Below are 15,370 nucleotides of genomic sequence, written 5' to 3'. Positions count from 1 at the left end.
AATGACACCCAGCTTCAGAACCCCATAGAAAGTTTTACCTCATATTGATTTGTAAATGCACTTTGGATCATATATGATATCCGAAATAGATACATTACATTGACATAAATTGTCTTGCTACGGTCTGAAGACTTGTGGCAGTTTAAATTTAAAAATTACAAATTGCATAATAAATGCTACATGTAATCAACCAATAACGTGACAATTTAGAATACAACATCCCGATGAAAGGCATTCGAAATTTACACCTGAAAGTTCAAGGGTAGATATTACTAATCATTACTCTCAACACATACAGTTTTAGAAACGTCTTAAAAACCTTGGGGGGAGGTATGGAAAATTGACCTATTAACCTTCTCCTCCCACTACATGGTAGTAAAACAAACATTTTCTCCGAAATCCGGTGTTGCCAAAAAATTCAAGCTAGCTGACAATTCTCGACCAGAGGAGTGCGCATTCCTCTCTGTCACTTGAGAAAGGTTTTGGCGAAAAAGAAAAAAAAAGTAGCGTAGAAACTCCGAATGGTTTGTGTTGTTTTGTTATTTGACACTTTGAGTGGAAACATCTTCCTTCTTCCTTTGGAAAGGAACAAAATTCGAACTGGACGGCAGCTCTCGGCAAAAATAGGATGTGAGCAAAAGCTGATCTTCTCAGTCATATGAATATGGAATGGAATGTCTCAAATGTTTTGGCGAAGAAAAAAGTAGTCTGGAAACTCCGAGTGCTTGATGTTGCTTTGTTATTTGACACTTTCAACCTGCTTTCAACAGAATATTTCTTTTTCCATTGAGAAGGAATGATCTATATATACAGGCAAGTTGGTCAGTGTTTGTTTATTTCCCCCTTCTCTATATAGAAAGAAAGAACCCAATGTGTAAGCCATTAATCAAAGTGTAATGGGGACCAAAGCTATGGCAACGTCGTTGAACATAAGTTACAATGTCACTAGTAAGAGAATATGATTGTTCGGACAGTTCCGATTACCACCCACTAAGGCTTTTAAGATCCTGCCAGTTCTCTATTAATCTTTAAATGCATTTCGGGGGTCAAATCCACCCCTCAGGTATTCTTTTTTGTATTTTGAGTATAATTTTTTAAAAATCATAATGGTTCTTTCTGACATCTTGCAGTAGGCTCTTAGGAATGTAGTTATTACATATACTACGCATTTTTATTTGGGAAGTTAATTTAATTTCAATTTTGTTCATTTTTGGTGGAATTTTGAACAACGTTTCATATTTAAGTGATGATAGTTACTACACCGTCTTTTAAAAACTCAAGAAAAGGAATAAGAAAGTAAATGAAAAAGAGGAGGAAGAAGAGGAAGTGTAAGGAAAATGCCTGATGATTCTCTAATTGATGGGAGATTTTCATTACGTGAGATGACTGATGTTGAAAATCTGCGTGTAGTCTAATAGGTTACTGTTTTGTGATATATAAGTCTGGTGATATATAAGTGGTCTCACAAACGATGCAATTTTGCAGGAACTTATTTTAGAGGAACATGAATAACATTGTACATGGATATAGGAGTGACAAGTTTAAAACCCTTGCACACAATAGATGAAGAGTTCACCTATTGTATAAGTTTTGCAATGTTCACTTACATATCAAAGTTCGCAAAAATAGCAATTTGTTATGAAAAACTGATAATAAAGTTATATTTCTTGGTATAAGCGAGATTTATGGAGCCCTTGTATCTAAATGGGAAATCATTAAGAAAATATTGCGTGAAAGTATTGATATGTCCTAGCAGTAGGTTTCAAACAAGGATTACAAAACAATGTTCGAAGAAACAAGAAAAAAGTCAAGGGGTCAAAATGACCCCCCAAATGTAGAAAAAAATCCCAAATGAATATAAAGGTTAATGTTAGTATTGTGTTAAAATAATAAAATACTTCAGCTAACTAACTGACATCTTACGATAAACTATATGATCACAACTATCTAACCTATTACACAATCTTAACCAATAAATTAATTCGTCCATTTATTTCGTTGAATCAATCTAAACGTACGTCCATAAAGTAATAAATGAAATAATGATCCTTACGGCTCCTTATTAGAATAGAAAACTCCGGTAAGGCAAAAATTAATTATACAGTTTTCCCTAAATTAAGCTATAATCATTTCTACTCATATTTACCTGTACTGAACATAGAAGTGAGATCCTGGTCTGCCTTCAATGTTTGGAAGCCATACAACTTTGATGCTTGCTGTTGAAGAGTCTGAAGGCATCCTATACCACTTAAATTCAGGTGGATCAGGATAAGCTGCCGCAGCACTTCGAGTCTTTTGTTCGATGAAATATCTGTAATAAGAATAACGAGAAACTATCTTAAAGCAAACCATAGGGCACATCCACTATTGTGACACTCAACTAAAGCCATTCATGATAATAATAATAATAATAATAAATCTTTCAACTTTACGTCCCACGATTATGTCCGTTAGGCTAAAGGAGACGGTGATGATGAGAAATGGAAATGGTGAAATAAAGAAAGTGGGAGGAAACGGGAGAACCGGAGAAAACCCACGTATATGGTGTTTGTCCACCACGAAGTTCACTTGGCGCGAATGAACAAGGGACCCCATACACCAAAGGTGAACGCTCTACCACTGAGCTACCGTGGCCCCGAAAGCCATTCATGAATATGATTTTGCCTAACACCATACTTTCGATATTTTGCTAAGCTCGAGAAACTCGCTCCAAAATAAAGATGAATGTTAGAGAGTTTTTATATTACAACATGGGGAAAATGGTAATCAAGTATTACAGACCACGTCAGTCTTACTGTCGGATGGTATCAACAAATGAGTTCGCAGCATACTACTGCCAAATCTCCGGGTGGGAAAAAAAAATCAGGTGGTGAATGTTGTATGTAGCAAAGATACTTGTTTCACTAACAACATCCAGTATGTTATAACAATACAAAAAATACAATAACATTATTATAGTATGTACCATTAATAATACTATTTTCTGTTCCAAATGTGGTATGAACAATATATTTTGTTTGGTTAGTTCACGAGACAAGCAAATTAATGTAAATGAGCTTTAGTTTAGTTGGCATAGGTACGTCGCTTATAGGTACACTAAGATCCATGGGAGGATTGAACTTAGGTCAATATTCTACCATTTTATTTATTTTTATATGCATTTTTTAAAATCCCGAAACAAAGAAAATCTCGCAGAAGAACACACTACTTGTTGTGCACCAATTCATAATATAAATACACAGTACACGGCGGTTCAATAAGTGTCGATTCACACCGTCATAAAACTTGTGGTGGAAACATGTTCGTGGATATTCTCGAGGATTTTTCTTTTCCTCCGATTATATTAATTACATTAATTCTTCTATTATCATTATTTAGTGTTTATTATCTTTTTGCTTTAGCCTACAAGTCATAGAAGAAGGAGTAGAACTTAAAAAAGTTAAAAAAAAGAAAGTTTAATGTTCCAAGTTATTCACAGAGGTTAAGGAAGACGATGATGTTATTAATGAATGACTTGGTGAAATGAAGGGTGTGCGAGGAAACGGAAGATCCCTGAGAAAACCTACGCGTACCAGAAAACTCACTTGACAGCAACTGAAATCGAACCACGCACCGGAGATGAGCGTCCTACCCCTGAGCCAGCGAGGTCCCAGAGAGAAAGCTTTTCATTGTTCCATCAGCCACAGAGCGTGCGATCTCTTCCCACTGAGATCCATGACTTTAGCGATCAATTATTGCGATTATGATAATTATTAAATCTATACTGGCAAATAGGGATTATCTTTATGCAAATTATCACAAAGATATGTTCAGTAGTTTGTTTATGACGAGAGAACAAATACAAGATAATTCGTTTTTATTTATTCACATTTATACTTACCCTGCTCCCTCTCCTGCTTTGGTTGTAGCTGCAATATGTATTCTGTATTTGGTTCCGGGCTGCAATCCAGCAAGCTTCGCTCGTGTTTGTTTTGGGTCTGTTATTTGAGGATCTCGTTCCACCATTGGACCCACTTTCGTTCCCTTCACAGTCTGATAGTATATCCGATAGCCCGTCAAAATTCCGTTAGGTTGCTCGGGCTTCTTCCATATTAAGAAAAACGCAGATGATCCCATTGGAATAGCTTCGAATGATGCAACGGATCCAGGTTCTGAACACACATAAGGAAACAGAAAAATATTAATTTCATATTTTTTAACAAACGAGAAAAGATTTTTTTTTTTTTTTTTTTGCTTTGCTTTTATGGCAATTGTTTTAAATTCATGGCATTTCAGGATTCATTTTGTTGTAAAACTAGAACGGAGATAGCATTTAGAAATTGCAAAGTACTTTTTGAACGATTTAGTCACCTTATTTTAAGGACTCTTAAGATGCACTTTTTACTTCGAAAAATTGCCTCCAAAATTCAGGTATGCCTCATACTCGAAATTAATATAAAAATGTCCAGTATTTGATTTAAAATTCCCGCGTCTTAAAAATGGCAAAATATTCGATGCCGCGGGAAACCTATATCTATCTGGCAACACTGGATTCAACTGGCAGCAGCAGTGCTCCGATGAGACGAACGTGAGTTACGGGAATTTACAAGCTTGCTAACACTGTCTCCCTCCCGCCCCGCCATCACAAACCCAGAACCACAGACTAGAATAAACAGACCGTAAACTCTGCGAAAAACTGAAAACAAGGCGAATCGTAACGCCTCTAACATGCGACGATGGAACTAACCAGTCGATCTGTTAGTCGACAACTCATGACGTCACGCTCGGAAAACGGATGGCAACGCCAACCCACTTACGACGAAACATCGTTCCCCACCAAACGTGCAATCTAATAATAAAAATGGTAAAAATGTTACGGTCTTTTTTTAAATTGCTTAAAAATTAAGGAGTGTCTTATAGTCCGTAAAATACAGTTAAGTTCTTATAGTATAATTTAATTTTTCTATTTTTTTTTTTTTTTTTTTTTTTTTTTTTTTTTTTTTTTTAATATTCTGCCACTGAAAACGTCTGAATCTCGACAGATGAAGTTATGGTGATTTGAAATAAAATGTTTCCACGTTAAAGATCATTTGATTATTTCTTCATATCGTAAAGGTAATCATTATAGCACCCCACAGAACCTATCTACGATCTACAAACAAGTTTAAGAGTGCTGCCTTTTATGATTTCTTTCTTTAATATAAATAGCTTGTAAAAGGATTTGCTAATTAGAACAAACCAACTTCACTGCTTGCAGTAACTGAAATTCTCTGCAAAACTATTGAAATCACTTCAATTTCTAATATACTCCATTTTTGAACATAATTATTGACATCGAAATTGAGCTATTTTCTTGTGTGTGTGATTGTATTTAGGTAAATTCTCCAAATTAAGATAAGTCTCAAGTATTCTTTATGGATTTAATTACAATCCGTACTTTATTATTATTTTCCATTTAGAAGCACCATCTACGTTAGTATATGAAATGTATCATGTACTAATAGTTCTTTTTATAGATAAGTAACACGGATTAATAAAATGCAAGTACTATACAAGGCAGATTGGTAACTCATGACAGTTTTTCTCAACTATTTTTGCACCTTCGAAAGTAAATTTACCACTGTTTTTAAACTTACTTTTTAAGCAGAATCTTAACACCAATAGACTTATATTATTACGGAAGTTTTAAAATTTATAGTGATTTTTATTATGAACCAATTTTTAGGGATATTAATTTTATTTTGTGCAATGGACTTAAAGAAGTGCATTTAGTTTTCATTTTGTATTTTCTTACATTTTACGTTACAATAGAGTCTTTGTTAATGTTTGAACCTCATCCGTAAGAACCGGAGTAATAACATACTCTCCCTGACTTTGCTTATAAGTCATAATAATGCTTCAGCCAATGAGAGCAGAAATGAATAAAAATATATATGTAACGAGAGTTTTGAGAGTACTGTTTACGTCTGGGTTCTAGATCCGTAGGCGGTGCTTCATCTGAGAAGCGGGAAGAACGACACGTCATTGTAGAAGATGGCCGCGTACTACTTAAACTTGCATAGAAAGAAACTCTACCGGAAACTCGTATTACTTTTAATACACCTCTAAATATTGTGGTTATTTGTGGTGAGGTTGAAACAAAACTTCGTTTCCTTTGAATCACATCACAACTGGCATTGTAACAGCATTTATGTGCGGATAGCTTTATATGCATTCAGACTATTAGCGAAGTTGTCAATGTACGAGTGATGGATGGATTACAAGTTCGATCCCCAAGCATGTTCATTACGATGGTTTCTTTTGCCATCCCCTATAATCATAATAAATTACCTCACTTTTATTGGCATTTAAAGACGGAAATATATATTAGTTTCAACAACTGAAGACAATCAAGAACACTTTGTACAGCAGAGGATAAAGTGCCTGGGAATGGAAGTCAAAGACGTTTGCTTATGTAATTCCCAAACTCCGTTCGAGATTCTCAACTATTGAGTGGGATTTTAGCTTTTACCAGTTTCGAACAAATGTTCAATCTAAAAAGATCACAAGAACTGACCACTTTGAGAACCACAATTTGAGAAACGCTGATGCATGAGACTGAACTTCAATATTACACATTGACATCGACGATGTGAAGAAGAGTCCTCAAGTGCTAGTGAGGTTGGTTATTTACAGCTCTTCGCTACGCTCACTCCCACTTATTTTGAATTTTAGTGAATAATTTAAAGACAAAGAATATCAGTAAATGAAAAAAATAACAATTCAACAAAAGCGCTAAAAAGTAAAATAATAAAAAGCTCTAAAAACCAGAAAGAAATAATAATAACGCTCTTTACACTAGAAAATAATCATTACTCTTATTTATACGATGGAGGATCAAAAACTAAGGTTACAAGGACGATATTTCAAGAAGTTTCTTCTGTTAAAGAGGAATGGTGAGTGTGTGGCACTTTTAACACATTGAGTTGGCAACTGTGCAGAGTTTCAGTCACTCGCCACCTGCGGCGCTAGTTTTATGTAAACAAAATGGCGACTCGTTTGGGAAACTGGTCTTACGAAGAAATCCGCTCAGTTATTCGATTTCTGTGGGCGAAACATGTAATCGCGGCTGAAATTCACCGGCAGCTGATAAGAGGTTTACGGAGAGACTGTAATGTTTCGTCAGCATGTCGCAGAATGGTGTCGAAAAGTTAGCGGCTTGTAGAGGAAAAATGTCACCACGCTGTTGAAACAGTTTCGCTAGGTCATCATCAACCATCCTTCCTGCTGCCCGGACCAAGCTCCAAGCAACTTTCGCCTGTTCCCGCACTTGAAGAAGCACCTAGGAGGCCGTTGCTTCGCTTCAGACGAAGAGGTAAAACACTTCATGACAACGAGGCTGAACACGTAAGCACAGGATTTTTACCAGCAGGGAATCTTCAAACTCATCCCACGATGCGACAAATGCCTCAACCGATGGGGAGACTATGTCGAAAAATAAACAAATGTATGTACTATCTGGTGGCTGTATTGGTTGTATGAAATAATATATACATGTTTCACTGCAGGCTTTGTAACCTTACTTTCTGATTACTCCTTGTAAAAAGTCTGTGTAAGTCAAACAAACTAATATCTAATATAAAATTAGTTTCGATGATAATTTTAATGACGTAGCATGTCAATGAAAAAAAGAAAAGTTCATTCATTTTTTGTGGTTTTGTGATTTTTTTTCTTTCATTGTTAAAATAAAGCAATTTTTCCACAATCAACCACTTGCAGAAACTAGGGATCCCTTAAGGGTGACCGCATCAAGCCCATCACTGGAACTACTTACGGTAATAATGGAATAGTCCGCAAATGGGTTGGTACGAAACCTCCCAGGCAGCAGAATATTACTAAATAACACTATTTATTCACTTATAAAGAACCTTCACCAATATACTCACTTCCTTCAGGTGTATCGAAGCTTAATACTTCACTCGGTGGTCCACTGTATCGTCCATTGAATACAAGTACTCTTGCGAAGTTCTTGGTGTGTGGAACAAATTTGTCCAGAAGTGTCTTGGTAGCTTCTGCTTGCATCACAAACTCGCGAAGGTTTTCCTCACCATCCTTCTCAGTCCATGTCTGGATCTATAAATATCAGAAATGCATCTTTTATGCGGTATACCAACAAACAGAAAAGGATTTTGGGTAATGGCTTTAATTATACAATTAAACTTTTTGTATTTTAACACTTAGTTTTATTTCGATGATGTTAATAAACAAAAAACAAAGATGAAAACTATTAACGTACCTTATAGCCTTTGAATTCTCCTCGGACACTTTCCGGAGGTACTGGATCCCACTTCAACAGTGCACTTCTACCATCTGCCAACACCTCTTCACACCTGAAATTCTCTGGCGCCCGCGTTGGTACTGTAAAGAAACAAAGAACAGAGTGATTACGTAAGTGAGCCAAATTCAATGTTTAAAATATTGATAAAGATACAGGAGATAACAGCAATATTGTCCATGTCACTTTGAAAGGTATTCAAAATTGCTAGTTGCCAAAAGAGGCTGTAACTAAAATAATGTCAAATGAGATTTTACTATTAGAATATCTTAATGAAATGAAATTAAAGGTAAGGGGAAAAAACTAGGAATGTCGATGTGTGTGCTTTATTGGGTGCTTTGTCCTATTTGTTAGTGACTCTTAGTACTATTTGACAGTATATGCCATGCATGCCTAAATGTCGAAATGTCCATGTAAAACGGGGTAAAAAATTTGAATAAAATATTCTTTATTACGCGGTTTAAAATATAAAAACGCCGTTTCTCGAAAATCCAGTTTTGTGACATTCCCCCTTTTTTTCCCTTACCCTTCATAATGAAACTTCTACTTTTACATTCCACAAATATGCCGTTTGCACAAAAGAAGACAGATGATTAATGAAAGTAAATACTTTTTAAAGAATTGGTGGAACATGGAAGCAAACGGGAGAACCCCTGAGAAAACCCACGGACATGATGGTGTCCACCACCAGGGTCAGCTCTACCATATATGCAACACGTGCATTTGCACGAAGTGGCAAAATCTGTCATAACTATATATTTAAAATAAATATTTCTTTTTGGAAATAGACTTCATGATGATGGTAGTTAAATTTACTAAGCTGACCTATCTGAGGACTACATTTATAAAACATCTTTAGGTCGCATTAGTTTAAAGTCACATGGACAAGTACTACAGCAAACAAATCCCAGGATGAATTGCTTGATTGCTGTCAATTAGTTATCATAGTTTTGATACGAAAACTAGTCTTGTCTTTGTCACAAACAAGTTCCCCATCATTGAAGGTGGAAACAAGTTTTTTGTTAATTTTTTACCAGATCTAGAACGAAAATCAAGAAATGAAGATAAAAGAGCTAGTTGCACTGGAATGCAAACTGATATATTGAGACTGATGCTCGATATTGAATTTTATAAAAAGGATTACCATCTTTCCTCTGCAGGTGTGTTTGCTACATTTTTTACTAACATAATACATTACTATTTATAGAAAAACAAATACAACGAGATTAGATTTGTAGTGTTTAGGCCTTTCTGAGTGAGAGTGGTGTTTCCCCTCCACTTCGTTGTTCATGATCAGGTAGCATAATTAAAATCGTAGTTTTTAAGATTTGTTGTATCTGGAGACAAGGGAGGGGGCGGAAAAATTGCCTAAGGCCTGCCTTGTTGACCACAAACTCATGTGACCTTGCATCGAACCAGGGACCCTTCGCATCAGTGGTGAATGCTCTGCCACTGAGCCAAAGTCCCCTATCTTATCTCAATATCTTCAAATGAATTACTGACAGCAATACTTCCTAACATCAGCAAAATTTAATGATGATGACAAGACAATCTTGAATCTCAAAGTAAGATAGAATATAGATAAAGGAAGGGAACGCTTAGGAAATACATAGGCTGGTTAACAAGTAACAAGTAGTCAATAACGCTTACATATATAAATAAACGCGTTACTAACCGCTTGCTACTTACTATCTATATTCCACCTTACTTACGAAAATTTGATCATAAAATATATGCGAGGAGCAGTCAAAAACTTCCTGGAATTTAATTTTACAATATAGGTACACATTCAGTTAATCGCCTTCATAATAGGCTCCTTGAGAACGCACCCACTTGTTTCACCGTTCCTACCATTGCTGGAAACAACGCTGAAAGTCTTGTTTTGGTATGTTCTTAAGTTCAGCCGTCGTGTTGGTTTAGACATCTTTCACGGTGGCACGACATTTACTTTTGAGGCCCTTTTTGATCTTGGGCCCAGCCTCCCTACTCATCGGATTTAGCACCAGCGGATTTCTGGTTCTTTCACAAGATCAAAAAAGGGCCTCAAAGGTAACCGTTTTGCCACCGTAGAAGACATTGAAACCAATCGCAACGGCTGTACTTCGGAACATACCAAAACAGAACTTTCAGCGTTGTTTTCTACAATAGCAGGGGCGATGAAACAAGTGTGTGTGTTCTCAAGGAGCCTATTATGAAGGCGATTAACTGAATGTGTACTTATATTGTGATAATAAATAGCTACAACGAAATCCCAGGAACTTTTTTACTGTCCCTCGCATAGGCGCCGACTTTTGGGGGGGGGGCAGGATACTTCCCCCCCAATATTTAAAGATGGGGTTCTCGCCCCCTCAATATAATCCAGTTGAGGAAAAATTAACCAAGAGCAGTAAGAATTTCTGTCGTACCTTTAATTCAATATTAGGAACACCCTTCTTATTCGATAGCTGTGTTTAATAGAGCACTGAAGTTTCAATCAACACTATGGCAGCACTGGTATAACAAGGGAAAATCACTGTGATGCGCTAACTTACAGTGAAGTTTCCAAATTTTGAACTTGAATTTGATTTAATGTCTTTAGGCAAACTTGATTTAGGTCGTGAATTTCGCAGCGGAGCGGATGCAGGTCATCGAGATCCTGGAAGCCCCTCCCCCCCTTCCTTCATTAAGCAGTTGATAGAAAACGGCTGAATATTATGATATATTTATTCATTGTTTGGCCCTCCAATATTTTCTTCAAGTCGGTGCCTATGGTCCCTCTTATACACGTTTTTGAAATAGGTAACATGGTCCTACCGAGTAGTTACGCAATTGACTTCAGAAATGTGTTACGATCGAGGTTTTCCTAAGCAGTAAACACAACACTGTAGTACTTCTTTTTAAATTGTTTGATAAGATATACGACTCTTTTCCTTACAGTTAAAAAGCAGACTAGAACAAGAAATTTCACTTTATAATATACTTCACTTTTTAAAGTTACAATACATTAGGTACAGAAAAAGCAATAACTTATTGTCTTAGTAAGCAAATGATCTAAATACAATTAATATGGAAAACAAACATTTTGTTGAAACTTACCATCCTCTCCAGAATATCCTATTTTTTCTTGAGGTGCAACATTTGCTTCGCCTCTTTCATTAATTGCAACCACTTTGATGCGATACCGTTGATACGTAGGCTGATTGGGAATTATCAGCTTATTTGTCTGCCAATCCATTATGGTCTCTGCATTCCATTGCTCACCATCGATATCACGTTTCCAGTACACTCTATAATGGAAACGTGGGGCGTTGTGTTCTATTTCTGCCATCGGCTGCAAAACACAAATGAACTTCTTAGTATTAAGGTTGAAACTCATGAACTTAAACAGGTAACTACATTAGTCACAAAGAAGGAACTTCTGTTCAAGGGTTTTGACATCTATTTATTCGTCCCCTTTAATAAAAGCACACACTGGATCGATTAATTAAAAAAACAATGCTAAATTCTGCAAAGTGTATGAGTAAAAATGGGAACAAATGTTTTTGCTAAACCGGAGGTGAAGCAAGTGAAACAATTGCTTTTAGTTGTAAGCATGTACTCCAACCGTAATATGAATAAAGGAAAGCAAAAGACTTCAAACAAGAAGCAAATGCTTCCGAAATTTGAGGATTTAATATTAGAAACATCATGCATGAAAACCATGACACAAGTAGTGAATTTACGTCACGTTACACGCTATAAAGAACGTGTGACCGCTCAAGAGAGAGAGATACAAGAATTTATATAGGTTTTTTTTTTTTCTGAAGAAAATACGAGTGGACGAGTGAATTTTTTCTTGGTGAAAGTGAAGAAAGAGGGCGTGGATCATCCACGTCGAAACAAACAAACAAACAAACAAAAAAATGCACATTTTCCTTCAGTACAACGCAGATATAAGTTATCAAAAAGGTGAAGAGTGTGGTATTCAATCAGAGTACTGTAAGTGAAACAGTATCTCATATCTGCGTTGAGCACATAGTGCGGAAGTCTAATATATGGATGAAATATCCGTCGTCTGCTCAAGAAATATCACAGGTCTAAGTTGAGTAACACGTGTGATAAAGTTTTCCGTACTGCATCGGTGTGATGCATTGCATACACGCCCGCATTCAGAAACCTGCCCTCTATAAGATGAATATATCAATAGAAAAGAATATCCAAGTATTAGCAATTTCCACGATTACGACTAGTATGGAATACCAACTTCAACTACGCAAACTGCTTCTGCACTCTGTATACTAAATGAGAGCTTTGCAGTATGTAGTCACGTGACACAGAGATTGAAACACTTCGACCACCGGAGGTACAAGCACGAAATAAAAGGTAAAACTTATCCATACAGATCAAAGCTAAAGTATGAGCATGAAGTATAAAGGTAACCAAGAAAGCTCTGTCGCTTTTTGTGGAGTTCTGTGTTCAATTGGCCCTCAAACCGTAATTTAAATGCGAATGGAGATAAGGCGAAGGTCAGTTGTTGGTGTGGGTATATCCAACATACTACCTGATTGTGGCAGTTCAGTTACAGCGTGAACTTGAGTAAGGACAGAGTGAATATGGGACCTCCCAGAGCATCAGCTGTTCAAACTGGGGTCAAACGCTGCAGCAGCAGGACGGAATATATGCCAGGCCTTTGGTAAAGGTGTCGTAGCTCCGTGGACAGTGTAGCGGTGGTTTAGTAAGTTTAAGTCAAAGACGCACCATGTGCCGAAAGACCAACACATATACAAAATGAAGATCTTCAGGCAGCAAATGAGGCGAACAGTGGCTAAACATGTGAGGAATTGGAACTACAATTCAGTGTGAGTGGAGAAACCATTCGGCAGCACTTCCATCAACTTGGGAAGCACTAGAAGTTGGGTCTATGGGTCCCATATGATTTGATTCCGGGCCAGAAAGCAACGCGAGCAGACACCTGAGTTTCTTTGCTGTCCCGTCTGAGGAAGAAGTCATTTCTGGACTGGGTGTTGGCATGTGATGAGAAGTGGGTCCTGTACGAAACTCCACGGCGTCATCATCATCATTGGTTAGCATCCCATGAACCGGTTCCAAAACAGTCGAAACCAGAACTGCACCAAAAAAGGTCCTCCTGTGTGTTCGGTGGAGTGCCCGCGGCATTGTGCATCGGAAACTGGTACCAGCTGGTCAGGGCATCAATGCAGCTGTGTACTGTCAGTAATTGAGCCGTATTCAAGAAAAACTCAAAATTATGGTGCTACTACTTCTGGATCGCAAAGGGGTCCTCCTGTTACAGGACAACACTAAGCCCCATGTAGGTAGGATGACCCGGGACACCACTCTACGCCTTGGATGAGACACACTATTGCATCCGCCATACTCCTTGGACATTGCACCGTCCGACATCACCTGTTCCGTTCCTTAGACAATCACTTTAGAGAAAACCAGTTCAAATCCCTACTAGAGGTGCAAAATGCACTTGATACCTACTTCGCTTCACAGTCCACCAAGTTCTACCGCGATGGAATCCATGGCCTTTCAGAACGTTAGCAGAAGCTCGTCGATGCTAATGGGGACTATTTTTGATCTTCCAAGTGCGTCTTAGGTAACATATCAATGTTCGAAGGTGGTTGGTGAAAAATCGACAGAACTTTCTTGGTTACCTTTATAAAAGCATATGCTTTGAAGCATCTGCTTCTGTTTTATTCATACGGTCCAGTTTCTCTCTACTTCTTTTCGGAATTATATGCACAACGGTAATGCCTAAAGAGCTGCAAAAATGAAAATCCACTATTCGCATTTGAAGGTCACAAGAAGATGTTTCTCTCAATACTATCAATGGTTAATGTCTGTGTTCTAAAGTATCAGCGCATAAACGGCAATGATGTCAAGTGAAGCTATGAGAAGCATTGGATTAATGCATTAACACGTGAACGCGTAGGAACTGGTAATACATCGTGTTGTGGAGTCTCATGTCGATTCACATCGAAGTGTCAGTAGCCGTGATCATACAGTATTTATCGGAACAGAGGCGCTGATCTTTGCAGAAATTACTCACACATGCGGGTATTCTTGTATGGACAATGTCTCCCATTATACGATAGGATTTGCAAATGCGAATGACTTGTGCAAAGTGGAGGTCTCATCAGTTAGCAAGTGTGCATAAGAAGTGGATTCGAGCGTATGAACCTGAATGAACGTTCTACTACTTCTAGTTCAATCAAAGGATTAAGGATGGAGATGAAACCTATTCTTGGCACACTGCATTCATATTAAAAGGACGATTTTAGCTATCTCTTACCGTTTTTGCTATGATACTTGTTGACAGACGGACGGACACAGCCATTCTATAGAGGACTTCTAATACTTATACACAGCACAGTTTAAGCGTCCCAAAGTGATGTGTTTGCTGGAATATATTCGGATATAATTAATTTTTAACTGTCATCGAACCAGGCAATCACTACGAAGTTCTATCATCAACGGTTAGACCGACCACGATCTGTATTACAGGACCGAAATCCCAGGATTGGCCAATCTAAGAATTTGGTGATCCATAGAGGCAATACCAACCCACACACGGCAGGGATATGTGAAATTTTGATGGAAGAAATTGGATACCAGCAATTAATAAGCCCTCTACTTAATCAGGTGACATTTTGCACCATTTACGGTATGGCGGAACTGGACATCAATTGTATACTAAAAACACCTAGTACCTATGTGTAACGTACATGACTGCTATAAAACAATAAAAGATTGTAATTTTTATGTGCACTGATGTTCAAAAGAAAATTATACATTTTCAAATTCCAATTTGTTTTTATAACAATGAAGCCTTAACAATTATTTGTAAACATAATTCATTTCGAGAGCCTGTCCGTTCCCATTCTTAAAACAGAATTGTTGTAAAAGACGTATATTTTACATGAGGTTACATCTAGAATATTACCTACTCCATAATGTCTGACTTTCCTAGAAGTACTCAATAGTGGACTACATCTTTTAAAATCTAGAAGATACCTCTTTTACATCGATTCCCACCGAACTAATCATCGCTTGAAAGTTATTCTCAGAACATTTTAGTTAAATCTTTAATAATCA

The 15,370-nt window shown here is 37.2% G+C and overlaps 1 protein-coding gene across 2 annotated transcripts in view; it reads right to left on the bottom strand.

Moving 5' to 3' along the window:
* The window catches only part of Nrg (Neuroglian), a 103,270-nt gene that overhangs the window by 29,561 nt on the left and 58,339 nt on the right, over positions 1-15,370 (bottom strand). For both annotated transcript variants that reach the window (XM_081742238.1, XM_081742239.1), the window contains exons 15-19: positions 11,369-11,603; positions 8,255-8,376; positions 7,905-8,091; positions 3,881-4,151; positions 2,147-2,311 (exon numbers count right to left, since the gene is read on the bottom strand). In XM_081742238.1, coding sequence (XP_081598364.1) covers positions 2,147-2,311; positions 3,881-4,151; positions 7,905-8,091; positions 8,255-8,376; positions 11,369-11,603 — 980 coding nt within the window. The remainder of the gene's footprint in view (positions 1-2,146; positions 2,312-3,880; positions 4,152-7,904; positions 8,092-8,254; positions 8,377-11,368; positions 11,604-15,370) is intronic.

The sequence above is a fragment of the Thermobia domestica genome, chromosome 16 (genome assembly GCF_964235325.1).
Source record: "Thermobia domestica chromosome 16, izTheDome1.hap1.1, whole genome shotgun sequence".
In the NCBI taxonomy this organism is placed as follows: Eukaryota; Metazoa; Arthropoda; class Insecta; order Zygentoma; family Lepismatidae; genus Thermobia; species Thermobia domestica.
This window is presented reverse-complemented; position numbering and strand designations above follow the sequence as displayed.